Source organism: Eubalaena glacialis, chromosome 3 (genome assembly GCF_028564815.1).
Source record: "Eubalaena glacialis isolate mEubGla1 chromosome 3, mEubGla1.1.hap2.+ XY, whole genome shotgun sequence".
In the NCBI taxonomy this organism is placed as follows: Eukaryota; Metazoa; Chordata; class Mammalia; order Artiodactyla; family Balaenidae; genus Eubalaena; species Eubalaena glacialis.
In genome coordinates, this window is record NC_083718.1 from 152,769,046 (window position 1) to 152,783,652 (window position 14,607).

General features: G+C 38.5%; 1 protein-coding gene and 1 pseudogene across 1 annotated transcript in view; one reads left to right on the top strand and one right to left on the bottom strand.

Annotated features, from left to right (window-relative positions):
- FAF1 (Fas associated factor 1) overlaps positions 1–14,607 on the top strand; it is a 473,015-nt gene that overhangs the window by 60,287 nt on the left and 398,121 nt on the right. The window contains exon 2 of the mRNA XM_061184239.1: positions 12,101–12,169. Coding sequence (XP_061040222.1) covers positions 12,101–12,169 — 69 coding nt within the window. The remainder of the gene's footprint in view (positions 1–12,100; positions 12,170–14,607) is intronic.
- LOC133089049 (proline-rich protein 3-like) lies at positions 11,165–12,011 on the bottom strand (annotated as a pseudogene).

The following is a 14,607-nucleotide window of genomic DNA, read 5'->3' on the forward strand; positions in this document are numbered from 1 at the left end:
TAAATAAAGCATACAATTTAGTAGTATTTAGTAAATTCACAGTGTTATACAACCATCACCTTTATCAAGTTCCAAAACATTTTCATCACCCTGAAAGAAAACCTTGTGCCTATTACACAGTCACTCTCCATGTTTTCCTTCCTCCCAGCTCCTGGCAGTCACCAATGTGCTTTCTGTTTCTATGGATTTACCCCTTCTAGACATTTCATATAAATGGAAATCATACAATATGTGACCTTTTGTGTCTGGTTTTTTCCACTTAGTTTGTTTTTGGGGTCATCCATGTTGTAGCATATACCAGTACTTCATTACTTTTGTGTGTGTATATAGCACATTATTTATCCATTCATCTGTTGATGGGCAGATGGGTTGTCTCCATATTTTGGCTATTATGAATAATATTGCTATGAGCATTCATGTACACGTTTTTGTTTGGATAGATGTTTTCAATTCTCTTGGGTCTATAGGAGTAGAATTGGGTCATATGGTAAGTATGTTTAACTTTTTGAGGAACTACCAAACTGTTTTACACAGCAGTTGAATCATTTTACCTTTCCACGTGCAGTGTACAAGAGTTCCAATTTCTCCAACTCCTTGCCAACGTGTATTATTTTCCATTAAAAAAATACAACCACCGTGGTAGGTGTGATAAAGTGGTATTTCATTGCGGCTTTGACTTGCAGTTCCTTAATGATTGGTGATATCGAGCATCTTTTCATGTGCTTGTTGGCCATTTTTATATCTTTGGAGAAATGCCTATTCAAATCCTTTGTCTGTTTTTTATTGGGTTGTCTTTCTTTTTGTTGTTGAGTTGTAAGAGTTCCTTGTATAATCTGGATACTAGACCCTTATTAGACATGTGATTTGCAAATATTTTCTTCTGTTATGTAGATTGCCTTTTCATTTTCTTGATAGTGTTCTTTGCCACACAAATATTTTTATTTTTCATGAAATCTAGCTATATGCATTTTTAATTTTGTTGCTCATGCTTTTGATGTCATATCTAAGAACCCGTTACCAAATCCAAGGTCATAAAGCTGTATCCTTATATTTTTTTCTAAGAGTTTTATGATTTGGGGTCTTATATTTAGGTTGTTAATTCATTTTGAGTTAATTGTTGTATATGGTGTGAGGTGGGTGTCCAACTTCATTATTTTGCATGTGGATATCCAGTTGTCTCAGCAGCATTTGTTGAATAGACTATTCTTTCCTTATTGAATTGTTTTGGCACACTTTTGAAAAGTCAGTTGTCTATAGATGTATGGGTTTACTTCTGGACTTTCAATTCTATTATATGTCTTTATATCTGTTGTACACCATTTGGATTACTGTAGCTTTGTAGTAAGTTTTGAAATCAGGAAGGGTGAGTCTTTCAACTTTTTTTTCTTTTAATTAATTAATTTATTTTATTTTTGGCTGCATTGAGTCTTCTTTGCTGCACATGGGTTTTCTCTAGTTGCAGCGAGTGGGGGCTACTCTTCATTGCAGTGCGCGGGCTTCTCATTGTGGGGGCTTCTGTTGTTGCGCAGCACAGGCTCTAGGCACATGGGCTTCAGTAGTTGTGGCGCATGGGCTTAGTTGCTCCGCGGCATGTGGGATCTTCCTGGACCAGGGCTTGAACCCATGTCCCCTGCATTGGCAGGCAGATTCTTAACCACTGCGCCACCAGGGAAGCCCCCCGAGTCTTTCAACTTTGATTTTTTTTTCATAGATTGTTTTCACTATTATGGATCCCTTGTAATTCTATATGAATTTGAGAGTCAGCTTTTTCCATTTCTACAAAAAACGCTATTGGAATTTTGATAGGGATTGCATTGAATCTGTAGATTACTTTGGGTAGTATTGTTCTCTCTCTCTTTTTAAAATTTATTTATTTATTTATTTATGGCTGCGTTTGGTCTTTGTTGCTGCGCGTGGGTTTTCTCTAGTTGCGGCAAGTGGGGGCTGCTCTTTGTTGCGGTGCGTGGGCTTCTCATTGCAGTGGCTTCTCTTGTTGCGTAGCATGGAGTCTAGGCACACAGGCTTCAGTAGTTGTGGCTCGTGGGCTCTGGAGCGCAGGCTCAGTGGTTGTGGCGCACGGGCTTAGTTGCTCCGCGGCATGTGGGATCTTCCCGGACCAGGGATCAAACCTGTGTCCCCTGCATTGGCAGGTGGATTCTTAATCACTGCATCACCAGGGAAGTCCCTGTTTTCTTAATGATAGTCTTAGAATCTGTGAATATTTGATGTCTTTTCACTTATTTAGTTCTTTTAAAATTTCTTTCAGCCACGTTTTGAAGTTTTCACTGCACAAATCTTTCACTTCCTTGGTTAAATTTATTCCTTGATATTTTATTCTTTTGTGCCATATCATAAACAGAATTATTTTCTTTCTTTCTTTCTTTATTTTTGGCTGCATTGGGTCTTCGTTGCTGCATGTGGCTTTCTCTAGTTGTGGCGAGCAGGAGCTACTCTTCGTTGCAGTGCGTGGGCTTCTCATTGTGGTGGCTTCTCTTGTTGCAGAGCATGGGCTCTAGGCGCGCGGGCTTCAGTAGGTGTGGCTCGCAGGCTCTAGAGCGCAGGCTCAGTAGTTGTGGAGCACGGGCTTAGTTGCTCCACGGCATGTGGGATCTTCCCGGACCAGGGCTCGAACCTGTCTCCCCTGCATTGGTAGGCGGATTCTGAACCACTGTGCCACCAGGGAAGCCCCAGAATTATTTTCTTAACATCCTTTTCAGATTGTTCTTTGCTAGTATATAGAAATATTACTGAGTTTCGTGTGTTGATCTTTTATCCTGCAACTTCGCTGAATTTATTAGTTCTCATAGTCTTTGTTTGTTTTGTGTGTGTGTGTGTGTGTTTGTGTGTGTGTGTGAATTCCTTAGGATTTTGTATAAGATCATGACATTTGGGAATAGGGATATTTTACTTCTATTCCAGTTTCTATGTTTTTAATTTCCTTTTTCTTGCCTAATTGATCTGGCTAGAATTCCCAATATAATGTTGCATAGAAGTGGCAAAAGTGGGCATTCTTATCTTGTTCCTGATCATACAGTAAATAAAGGCTTTTATTCTTGCATGATTGAGTATGATGTTAGTTCTGGGTTTTTCATAAATGTGTTTTATCATGTTAAAGAAGTTCTCTTTTATTCATAGTTAAGTGTTTTTATCATAAAAGGCTGTTTTTTATGTGTTATATATCTTTATTCCCCACCCAGTTCCTTCATTTCCGCCATTTGTGTTTGACTTTTTTGTATTGTACTGTTTTGATTCCTTTCTCATTTCCTTTTATGTATATTTTTTAGTTTTTTTTAGTGGTTGCTCTACGAATTACAAGTAACCCCTTCTATTTATAACAATCTATTTTGAATTAATACCAACTTCAACAGTATACAACTACGCTCCTCTCTTTTTTCCTTTATGTTGTAATCATATCTTGCATCTTTATACATTATATGCCCATTAACATCATTTTGTAATTATTGTTTTATGCATTTTTCTGTTAAATCATACAGAAAAAAAGAGGAGTTACAAACCAAAAGCACAATAATACTGGCTTTTATTGGATGGGCCAAAAGGTTCGTTCGTTTTTGTTCTGTAAGATGGCTCTAGTAGCACTTAGTTGGCTTAATTTCATTTGAAACAATTTTGTTAGATTGTATGTGACAGCTGTCATATCAGCGTGCATTTAAAAAAAGACATCAAAATTGGTGAATTTTTGTGTAGCCATTTTAATATTGAAGATGGAAGGAAAAAAGCAACATTTTCGGCATATTATGCTTTATTATTTCAGGAAAGGTAAAAACGCAACTGAAATGCACAAAAAGATTTATGCAGTATATGGAGAAGGTGCTGTGACTGATCGAATATGTGAAAAGTGGTTTGCGAAGTTACATGCTGGAGATTTCTCGCTGGTTGATGCTCCGTGGTTGGGTAGACTAGTTGAAGTTGATAACAATCAAATGAAAACAATAATTGAGAACAATCAACGTTATATATACCACGCAGGACATAGCCAACATACTCAAAATATCCAAGTCAAATGCTGAAAATCATTTGCATCAGCTTGGTTGTGTGAATCACTTTGATGTTTGGGTTCCACATAAGTTAAGTGAAAAAAACCTTCTTGACCATATTTGCGCATGTGATTCTCTACTGAAACGTAATGAAAGTGTTCCGTTTTTATAACAAATTGTGACAGGCGATGAAAAGTGGATACTGTACAACAATGTGGAATGGAAGAGATCATGGGGCAAGCAAAATGAACCACTACCAACCACATCAAAAGCTGGTCTTCATCCAAAGAAGGTGATGCTGTGAATATGGTGGGATTGGAAGGGAGTCCTCTATTATGAGCTGCCTCTGGAAAACCAAACGATTAATTCCAACAAGTACTACTCCCAATTAGACCAACTGAAAGTGGCACTCTACTAAAAGCATCCAGAATTAGTCAACAAAAAACACCTAATCTTCCATTGAGATAATGCAAGACTGCATGTTTCTTTGATGATCAGGCAAAAACTTGTTACAGCTTGGCTGGGAAGTTCTGATTCATCCGCCATATTCACAAGACATTGCACCTTCGGATTTCCGTTTATTTTGGTCTTTCCAAAATTCTCTTAATGGAAAATATTTCAATCCCCTGGAAGACTGTAAAAGGTACCTGGAATGGTTCTTTGCTCAAAAAGATAAAAAGTTTTGGGAAGATGGAATTATGGAGTTGCCTGAAAAATGGCAGAAGGTAGTGGAACAAAAGAGTGGATACGTTGTTCAATAAAGTTCTTGGTGAAAATGAAAAATGTGTCTTTTATTTTTACTTAAAAAACCAAAGGCACTTTTTGGCCCACCCAATATATTTATCTGTGTACTTAACGTTTACCAGTGTTATTTATTTCTTTGTGTAGCTTCCAGTGACTGTCTGGTATCTTTTCATTTCTCATTTAGCACTTCTTGTAGCATAGGTCTAGTAGTGACAGACTCCTTCAGCTTTTGTTTATCTAGGAGTGTCTTTATTTCTCCTTCAGTTTTGAAGGACAGTTTTTTTTTTTTTTTGTTCACAGTTTTTGTTTTTCATTTTAAATATGTTATCCCTTCTGGCCTTTATAGTTTCTGATGAGAAATTAGCTTTTAATCTTATTGAGGATTCTTTGTACATGAAATACTTTTCTTTTGCTATTTTCAAGATTCTCTTTGGCTTTTGATAGCTTATCATAATGTGTTTTGGTATGGGTGTCTTTGTATTTATCCTTCTTGGAACCTATTGAACTTCTTGAATATGTAGTTTCTTGTCTTTTATCAAATTTGGGAAGTTTTCAGCTATTATTTCTTCAAATATTTTTTCTGCTCCTTCTTTTCCTTCTGAGACTCCCTGTTATGCATATGTTGGTACACTTGGTGGGGTCCCATATATCTCTTAGGCTCTGTTCATTTTTCTTCATGCTTCTGAGACTGGATAATTTTAGTTGACCTATCCTCAAGTTCTCTGATCTTTCTTCTGCCTGCCTAAAGTTGCTCTTAAAATCCTGTAGCTAATTTTTCATTTCAGTTATTGTACTATGCAGTTCTAGATTTTTTCTGTTGTTTTGTAAAATAATCTTTATCTCTTTATTGATATTCTCTATTTGTTGACATGTCATCCTTCTGGTTTTCATTAGTTCTTTTCCCATGGTTTCTTTGAGCTCTTTGAGCATATTTAAGATAATGATTGCAAGTCTTTGTCTAGTAAGTCTGATGTCTGTTCTTCCATCACAGACAGTTTCTACTAATTTCTCCTTTGAATGGACCATACTTTTTGTTTCCCTGAATGCCTCACAATTTGTTTTTGAAAAGTGGACATTTAAAATATTACAGTGTGATAACTCTGGAAATCAGATTCTTCCCCATTACTCATGGTTTGTTTTTGGTGCTCTCTATGGGTTGTTATTTTCTGTTTGTTTAGTGACTTTTCTAAACTATTTTTGTAAATTTTTTTCGTCATGAGTGGTTTCTGTCTTAATCTGCTCAGGCTACCATAACAAAATACCAAAGAACATAAATCTATTTGTTCACAGTTCTGAAGGCTGGAAGTCTGAGATCAGGGTGCAAGCATGGTTGGATTCTGGTGAGAACTCTCTTCCTGACTTGCAGATTGGCCACTTATCTCTTTGTTCTCACATGGCATTGAGAAAGAGATGAGAGAGCAAGAGCAGCCTCTCTTTGTCTCTTCTTATAAGGGGCACTAATCCCGTCCTGAGGGCTCCACCGAGTGCAAGTTCACTCTGCTCGCCACATGACAGGCTAATAAATCGGGAGACGAGGTGTTGAGACAAGGAGTAGCGACTTTATTCGGAAAGCCGGCAGACCGAGAAGGTGGCAGAATAATGTCTTAAAATAACCGTCTTATTGGGGTCTAGATGCCAGTTTCTTTTATAGAACAGAGAGGGAGAGGAGGTGAGGAAGTAAAGTAAAAAGGCCATTTATCTTGCAGAATAGGAGGGGATGTGTTAATTTCTTCTTTTCTGCAGCCATTCACAGGTGGGCAGGGTCAGATTGTCTCCCTTTGAGCTAAACAGAGGCACTTTAGTTTAACATTCAGGCAGAGGCGCAGGGTTCCCTGAGGCAGGCCATCATGTATGATTATAATAACAAAATCAATGAAAGGCAAAGGTTAAAGTCAAAGAAACAGATACAACATGGAGTCAAAATTGGCTCTTCGCTGTTACACACCTTTATGACCTCATCTAAACCTAATTACCTCCCAAAGGCTCATCTCAGTGTATCATCACGCTGGGCCTTAGGGCTTCAACATATAAATTTGAGGGGGGTGGGGGAATATAAACATTTAGTATGTAACAGTGTCTGAAATCTCTTTTTCTTTAGTTGTGGTCTGCTAATGTTGTGAGAGAGAGTTCTTGAACACATAGAGTAAAAAAGAAAATAAGAAGAAAGAAAAAGAAGAGAAGGAAGAAAATCCTTTCCTAGCCCTTGTAGACTGGCTCTGTGTTGGGGCACTCTAAACACTCAGCTAGGCTGTTTAAAACTCTGTGTTAGCCTTCACTTCCTGCTTTTGCTGAGCGTAGAGATGAGCCAGTAGTTTTCTCTGAGTAGGTGTCCTGCCTCGGACATGTGCCTGCCCTTCTAAATTGCCCAAATGTTTTTGAGTGCCCTAATTTCCCAAAGAAACTCACTTTGCAGCTTTTCCTCCAGGCTTTGGACGTGTCTGTTGTTTGACTCAACTGTAAGATTTTGTCGCAGGTGGCAGTGGATTTTTCATTTGCCTTAAAGTGTTTTTTTTTTTAAAGTTTATTTATTTTTGGCTGCTTTGGGTCTTTGTTGCTGTGTGTGGGCTTTCTCTAGTTGTGAATGGGGGCTACTCTTCATCATGGTGCATGGGCTTCTCATTGCAGTGGCTTCTCTTGTTGCGGAGCACGGGCTCTGGGCACGCGGGCTTCAGTAGTTGCAGCACACAGGCTCAGTAGTTGTGGCATGCACATTCAGTAGTTGTGGCACGCAGGCCCTAGAGTGCACAGGCTTCAGTAGTTGCGGCATGTGGGCTCAGTAGTTGCGGCACACGGGCTCTAGGGTGCTCAGGCTCCAGTAGTTGTGGCGTGTGGGCTCAGTGGTTATGGTTTGCGGGCTCTATAGCCCAGGCTCAGTAGTTGTGGTGCATGGGCTTAGTTGCTCCGCGGCATGTGGCATCTTCCCGGACCAGGGATCGAACCCATGTCCCCAGGCAGATTCTTAACCATTGTGACAACAGGGAAGCCCCAGCCTTAAAGTGTTTTTGAAGAATTGCCCCCTGATAGCTACTTTTCTGTCTTAAGTGAGATCCAAGTTGATGAAACAAAGGAGAGTGCCTTCAGTCTGTCCTTCAGGTAGCCCGATAGGTCACAAGAGACAAACATTCTTTGAGAACAAAGTCTTCTCGGCTCCCTCTAGAGTCAGGGTCCAGGGTCCAACCATTGGAATGTAGGCTAGTGCATTCAAGACTGCTCTGGAGCCAAGAATGAAGAAGGGGAAATAAAAATGCCTCAGGGTTTTCATACTGTTTTTATAATAAGTCACCTTTTTCTTGTTTCATCATTTGCTTGGTTGACGTATAGCTTTGACTGTTTTCCAGAGTTTTGGCAAATTTGATTCTGACAGTTTTTGCTCAATTTTTTCATGTTTCTATGGAGGGATGGGCTCTTGGAACTACATCCTCCACTGTGTTTTGTTTTTTTTTTGAAGACAAATGGTGATGTCATTGAAGGAGGTGTACTTTTGCTTGTGCTTTCTGATAATTGCTGCTGTTAGGCTTGCTCTGCACTCCCTGTAGTTTTTCTTTCTGCTTCCTTCTGTGTAACTTCTGCCCTACCTTAGCTGTTCTTAGTAGCTTTTGTTAGTACTTTGGAGCCTTTGGTTTATCCTTGTCTTTTCATGTAGCTTAGGTTGAAGATTGCATTTTTAAATGTCTTACTTGGTTGCCTTTTGTTGCTTTTTTATGTTATTCAGAGTTCAAACTGTTCCTTTACCCTGCAAAATTCCCTCTTGGTGTTTGTAGTCAACCCCTATTCCCACCTGATAACCCTAGTGATCATTAATATGTCTCCTGTTCTTTTAACTTTGCCTTTTCTAGAGTGCCATATAAATGGAATCATACAGTGTGTAGCCTTTTGAGTCACGCTTTTACTTAGCATTTGAGGTTTATCCACATTGTTTTGTGTTGTTAGTAATTTGTTCATTTTTGTTGCTGAGTAGTTTTCTATTGTATGAATGTACAGTTGAAGGCCATTTGGGGTGTGGTCTGTTTTCAGCGATTATAAATAAAGCTGTTATAAACATTCATGTATAATTTTCATGTGAACATAAGTTTTTATTTCTTTTAGATAAGCACCTAGGAGTGGGATTACTGTGTCATAACTTTCTAAGAAACTGATCATCTGTTAGCACTGTTTTCCAGAGCGGCTATATCATTTTGCTTCCTCCCCAACAGTATATGAGAGTTCCAGTTTTTCTGCATCCTTACCATCACTTGATATTGTTTGTATTTTGGGCTTTTGTCACTCTAACATACGGAAATGGTATCTCTCTGTTTTTTTGCATTTCCTTAATGACTAATGATGTTGAGTGTTTTTTCATGTCCTTATTCTCATATGTATATCGTCTTTGGTGAAGTTTCTGCTAAAATCTTTTGCTACTTAACAATTTATCTAAACTGAGTTTTTTGAGAATTTAAAATTCTTATATTCTGGTTATTAGTCCTCTGTTACATGTGTTTTGCAGATATTTTCTCCCAGCGTGTGGCTTGCCTTTTCATTCTCTTAACAGTGTCTTTCGAAGAGCAGTAGTTCTTTTTTTTAAAAGCGTCTCTTTATTTATTCTTTTTTGGCCTCACCACGCAGCTTGTGGGATCCTAGTTTCCCGACCAGGGATCGAACCTGGGCCCTTGGCAGTGAAAGTGCAGAGTCCTAATCACTGGACTGCCAGGAAATTTCTGAGTAGTAGTTCTTAATAAAGTCCACTTTATCGATTTTTTGGATTGTACTTTTGCTGTTGAATCTAAATGTCACAAAAATTTCCTTCTATGTTTTTTTCTAGAATGGCATTAGAAATTGAATGAGTCATATATGTAATTAAAAGTTTTTTAGTATCCACATTAAGAAGCATAAAATGTAAAAGAAACAGGTGAAATTAACTTAAACATTTGTGTTTTATTTAAGCTAATATATTTTAAATGATCGTTTCAACATTTATTCACTAGAAAAATTATTGAGACACTTTACATTTTTGTTTTTGTACTAAGTCCTACACTGGTGTGTATTTAATGCAACACATCTTAACTCAGTTGAGCCACATTTCAAGGGCTCATTAGCCATATCTGTCTAGTAGCTACCATATCTGACAGCACAGATCTAGAGGCTTTGTAGTTTGGGGTTTTACTTTAGGTTATTTATTTATTTATTTAGGTATGTATGTATTTATTTCCCACTGCGTTTGTAACTAATATAAAAAAAATTAAGAAAATAACTCATTCTCACTTCTCCAATGGCTCTCGTCCCTCCCGCTTGCCCGCACAACTCCTGACCTATTTCCTCAGGGCCAGGTTCAAAACTGAACCCGTTCACTGCCATTTTCATAGGAAACAACCAGTGCCAGGGATGTAGGAGAAGAAGGTTGGAAGTGGGCAAGAGTACTGCCCAGGTTCTATCCAAAGGTAGGCCAAGTGGAGATTCACAGAGTTCAAACAAAAGGGCTGGTGGCCTCACAGTGATGTAGTCTAAGTAAAACGGGCTGGAGAGGCGATAGGGTAGGCCCATCAGAGGCTTTAGAGGACATCTCTTGGGCCTGTGTCAAACCCAGAGAAACTGACATTAGAAGAAGAATGGGGAGGGCCAGGGAGGCAGTCTTGTGGAAAGTTTCATAATTCTCCCATGTTGGGAGGTGGGGAAAGTCTAGAGGGTACCAGTGGCCTCACTCAATTTGGCAGAAGAATGTACTCAACTGTTGGAAGTCACAAAAATGCCGTGGACACTGAGAAAGGCTACGAGGGGACGTACAGTTTCACAAACTGCGCTGACCACAGACCATAGCAGTGGTGATCATGCTATTGACACACAAATTACGAAACCCCAAAACAGGAAGTGTAGCCTTTTAGGGAGTAACTCTGTACCAGTCATTTAAAATTGACCCCAAGTCAGACAACCTGATGAGTTTCACAGAGCAGGTGACAACATTGGGGGTAGGGGTTGTGACATATAATGGACTTAAAACAAGCAGCTAGAAGAAGAGAATGGTAGGAAACTGCTCTACGGCTCTCAGGAATCAAGGGCAACACTGGGGGCTCGGTGGACAGATGAACAAGAAACAGCACTAAAGAGGTTTCCTGTTCAGCCGTCCATTGGCGAGGGGGAAGAGGATCCAGGAGGCAGTTGAATGGAGCAAAGATGGGGTCCTGAAGATGAGGCTCTGGAGGCTGGATCAGAAGAAAGAGTGCACACCATGCACCAGTGATGAAACACAACTTTGGACCCCACATGGGCGAGGTGGCCATGGGGATAGGTGTCACTGACTGAGGGTGGTAGTTGGAACAGCCCCACAGTAGCCATCACAGGGCCACAAGGAAGTATATGGCCACTGGGTCACAGAGGGCTCCTTCAAGCCTGGATGGGAAGGCACAGTCTCACAGAGGAGGTCCATGGACTCTGCGTGGTAGAAGGCACAGAACTCAGTCCTCATATGGACAGTGGACCTTTTTGGCAAAGTGCCGGCAGACAGGGTGGTTGAATCTGTCTTCCATAACCTGGGGTCCATCCTTGGATGGGCAGGTATTCTTGATAAGAGACCAGCTCTCGAGGCTTTGAGGATTTCTCCGCTCTTTGTGAAAGCCTCCCTGCAGGGATCCCCGTGGCCTGGTCCAGGAAAAGGAAGTTTAGCATTAGCCCCTCCACCAACTATGACCATATGAGCCAGATTTGGAGCTCAGCCCTCCCCAAATTCGGCCTCTGCTCCAGGGAGGAGGTGGGAAACTCAGCAGTGGTGGAATCATTGGTCCCCTTGACCCTGGAGGACCTCTGTGAAGAGCTGATTTGGGGTCACCAGGGTTTCCATTGGTCATGATGGGAGGGCCCAGGAGGCTGGGTGGTCCGATGGGACTTTCATCCCTCTCCAGTCTCTTCCTGTTCTGGCAGTGGGGGCTGCTGCTGACTCTGCTTCTTGCACTTCAGCATTGTGGTTGTGGCAATGGCTGCAGCGGGGTTTTCGTCTGTTATTATTTTGAGTTAATTTTTGTATCAAGTACAAAGTACGGATTGAAGTTCATTTTTAACACATGGCTGTCCCTCAGAAGCTCTTTAATAAAGTTGTTCTGGGCAGTTAGAGATATAGAGATCATCCTGGGCTCCAGGGCTCAACATTTAAACATATTTTATTACTTTATTGTCTTTTATTTCAGTATAATGTAAATTTATGTTGTAATTAACAATTTTTAAACCGTCTGTGTAAAATGCTTAGAAGTTTTAGGCATTTAGTGTATTGGCTTTATTCATATACCTATTCAAACTTAAATAACACATTATGCTGTTTATTTATTTATTTTTTTAACACTAATTAACCTCTCCATTCCCAAAATCCTATCTAAAATTCTTACTTACTTTGTTTTTAGGCATGTACTGGCATTGAAAACATTGATGAAGCTATTACATTGCTTGAACAAAATAATTGGGACTTAGTGGTAAGTACTTTCTTTTTTCCTTTTTTCAGCTTTATTGAGATGTGCTTGACATATAAGATTGTGTAAGTTTAAGGTGTACAACGTGATGATTTGATATACATATATATTGCAAACTGATAGCCGCAGAAAGGTTAGTTAGCACATTCATCACCTCACATAGTTTTTTTTTTTTTTGGTGGGAACTTTTAAGATTACTCTTTTAGCAACTTTCAAGTATATAATACGGTATTGTTTAACTATAGTTACTATGCTGTACATTGGATCCCCAGAACTTATTCATCTTATAACTGGAAGTTTGTACCTTTTGACCACCTTTACTCATTCTCCACCCACACCTGCCAACTACCAGTTTACTCTGTTCTTATGATTTGGTTTTCTTTTTAGATTACACATGTAAGTGAGATCATGCAGTATTTGTCTTTCGCTGTCTGACTTATTTCAAGTACTTTTTTCTTTATATGACAAGTAATGAAATTTTATGTATTTTTGAATGTCTTTAACATTCCTTATAGGTAGTTCAGCATACCGTACATAATCCGTCTATAATTCTAATCTGAATGAATAAAATCTAAGTGTCGTATTTTTAATATGAAGTTCCTATTTAGTTTAGTATTAGATTAATAAATTATTATGAAATCTTAGGTAATTTAAGTTATTTTTAAACTTCTCTTCTCTGACTGTATATTAAGGTTTGTCTTCCCCTGTAGTATTGTGGTGGAGATTGGAAGGAGAGAAAAATCAGACTTGTTTGAATGTCTGAATAACTCTACTTGATGTTTCTCCTTCACTTCTTGGGGTGGGGGTGGGGAGTCTCACTGATGATTACTCCTTTCTAAAGCTGTTAAAGAAGTGGCGTTCTGCTGTGGCTTTCCTTATGAACTTCAGGCAGTTTATTGTAGAAGTGGTTTAGTTTTTTTAAGGGGGGGCGGGCAGTAACTCAAAAGGCAAGGCCCAGCACAGCACAGCACTGCACATTGACAAAACTGTAATTTATTTACAATTGCAAAGCAAACTAAAAATAAATTGTACAACAGTACAGGAACAGTATTGGTTGTGTTAGGATGACACAGAGGTCTCTCCATACCTTTGAAATCCGAAAAAAGTCTAAATTAGAATTTTGAAGAAGTGCTAATTTTTGAAAGTCAAAACTCAAGGTGTATAATTATAGAGCTGAGATTAGTTGTGTAGGTATATTCAAGTCCATACATGGATTTACATAATCAACTGTTAATAAGCTATTTGTTTTGTGTAGATTTACCACTATTAATTTTTAAATTCAAAATATAAAAAAACTTTACAGCTTGTAAAAGTAGTAACTCATTATAGAAAAATGAGAAAATGTATAAATTTACAAAGAATAAATTAGTAATCACCTTTAATTCCATCACTTAGAGATAGTTATTGTTTAAAATTTTTGGGTATATTATTCCAGAATGTTTTCTCTTAATTATATGATTAAAATTAAAAAAAATACAAATTAGATTGTTCTATTCCTACCGTTTTGTAATCTGCCCTTTTCACTTAACAACCTATCATGAATGTCTTTCTATCCAAGTAAATGTGACTGTTCATCATTCTTTTTAATGTTTAATGTTTGGATGGTACTTCATGGTATGGTTGTGGCATAATAATTTTGCCATTCAGTCCTATGCTGTTAGACATTTAGAATTTTTGTGGTATTTTGGAGTTATACACATTAGAGGACATTCTTGTACATTCATCCTTGCTTACTTAACCTATTGTTTTCCTAGAAGACATAGAATAAATTCAATTAATAATTGAGTTTCTGAGTCAAAATGTATACATATTTTTAGGTTTTTGGATACTTATATTGCCTTCCAGGATGGTTGCACTAATTTAAATTTCTACCAACTATATAAATTTTTAAGATTGCCTGTTTCATTAAACCAGTGCTATCTTATTTTTTCGTGTTCTGGCACTTGTCAAAATTTACAGATATTTGTATGGCCTGACTTCAAATCCATCCTTTTATCACTGTGTTATTCTCTTAACAAAGCACAGTATAGTGACATATTCCTGATTTCTGTGTGGGGGAAGGGACAGCAACTTATTTGGAATGATATCACCAGGTTTCTTGTCTTGAAACTTCTTTTGCAATAGCAAGAGCATTGCTTTATTTAGTATGTATATTCTTAGGGTATCTCTTGGAGAGGCTGATGCAGATTATTGGTTGAGGTTAAAAATCCCACCAAGCCACTCTTGCATGGTGCTGATGAGAGATATATGGGCTGGAGTAAAGGGAGGTTGTAGACTAGGAGTAATGGACTACAAGTCTCTGAAGTGAGAATTACCATTTTTGGGGGATGGATATAAGTTCCTTCCTTATCTGCTTTCTATTGGTCCATGTTCATTAGTTTTGAAGGTTAAACATTTATTGGTTCTGGATATTTTCTCAGTACAATAATCTATCTAGAGTA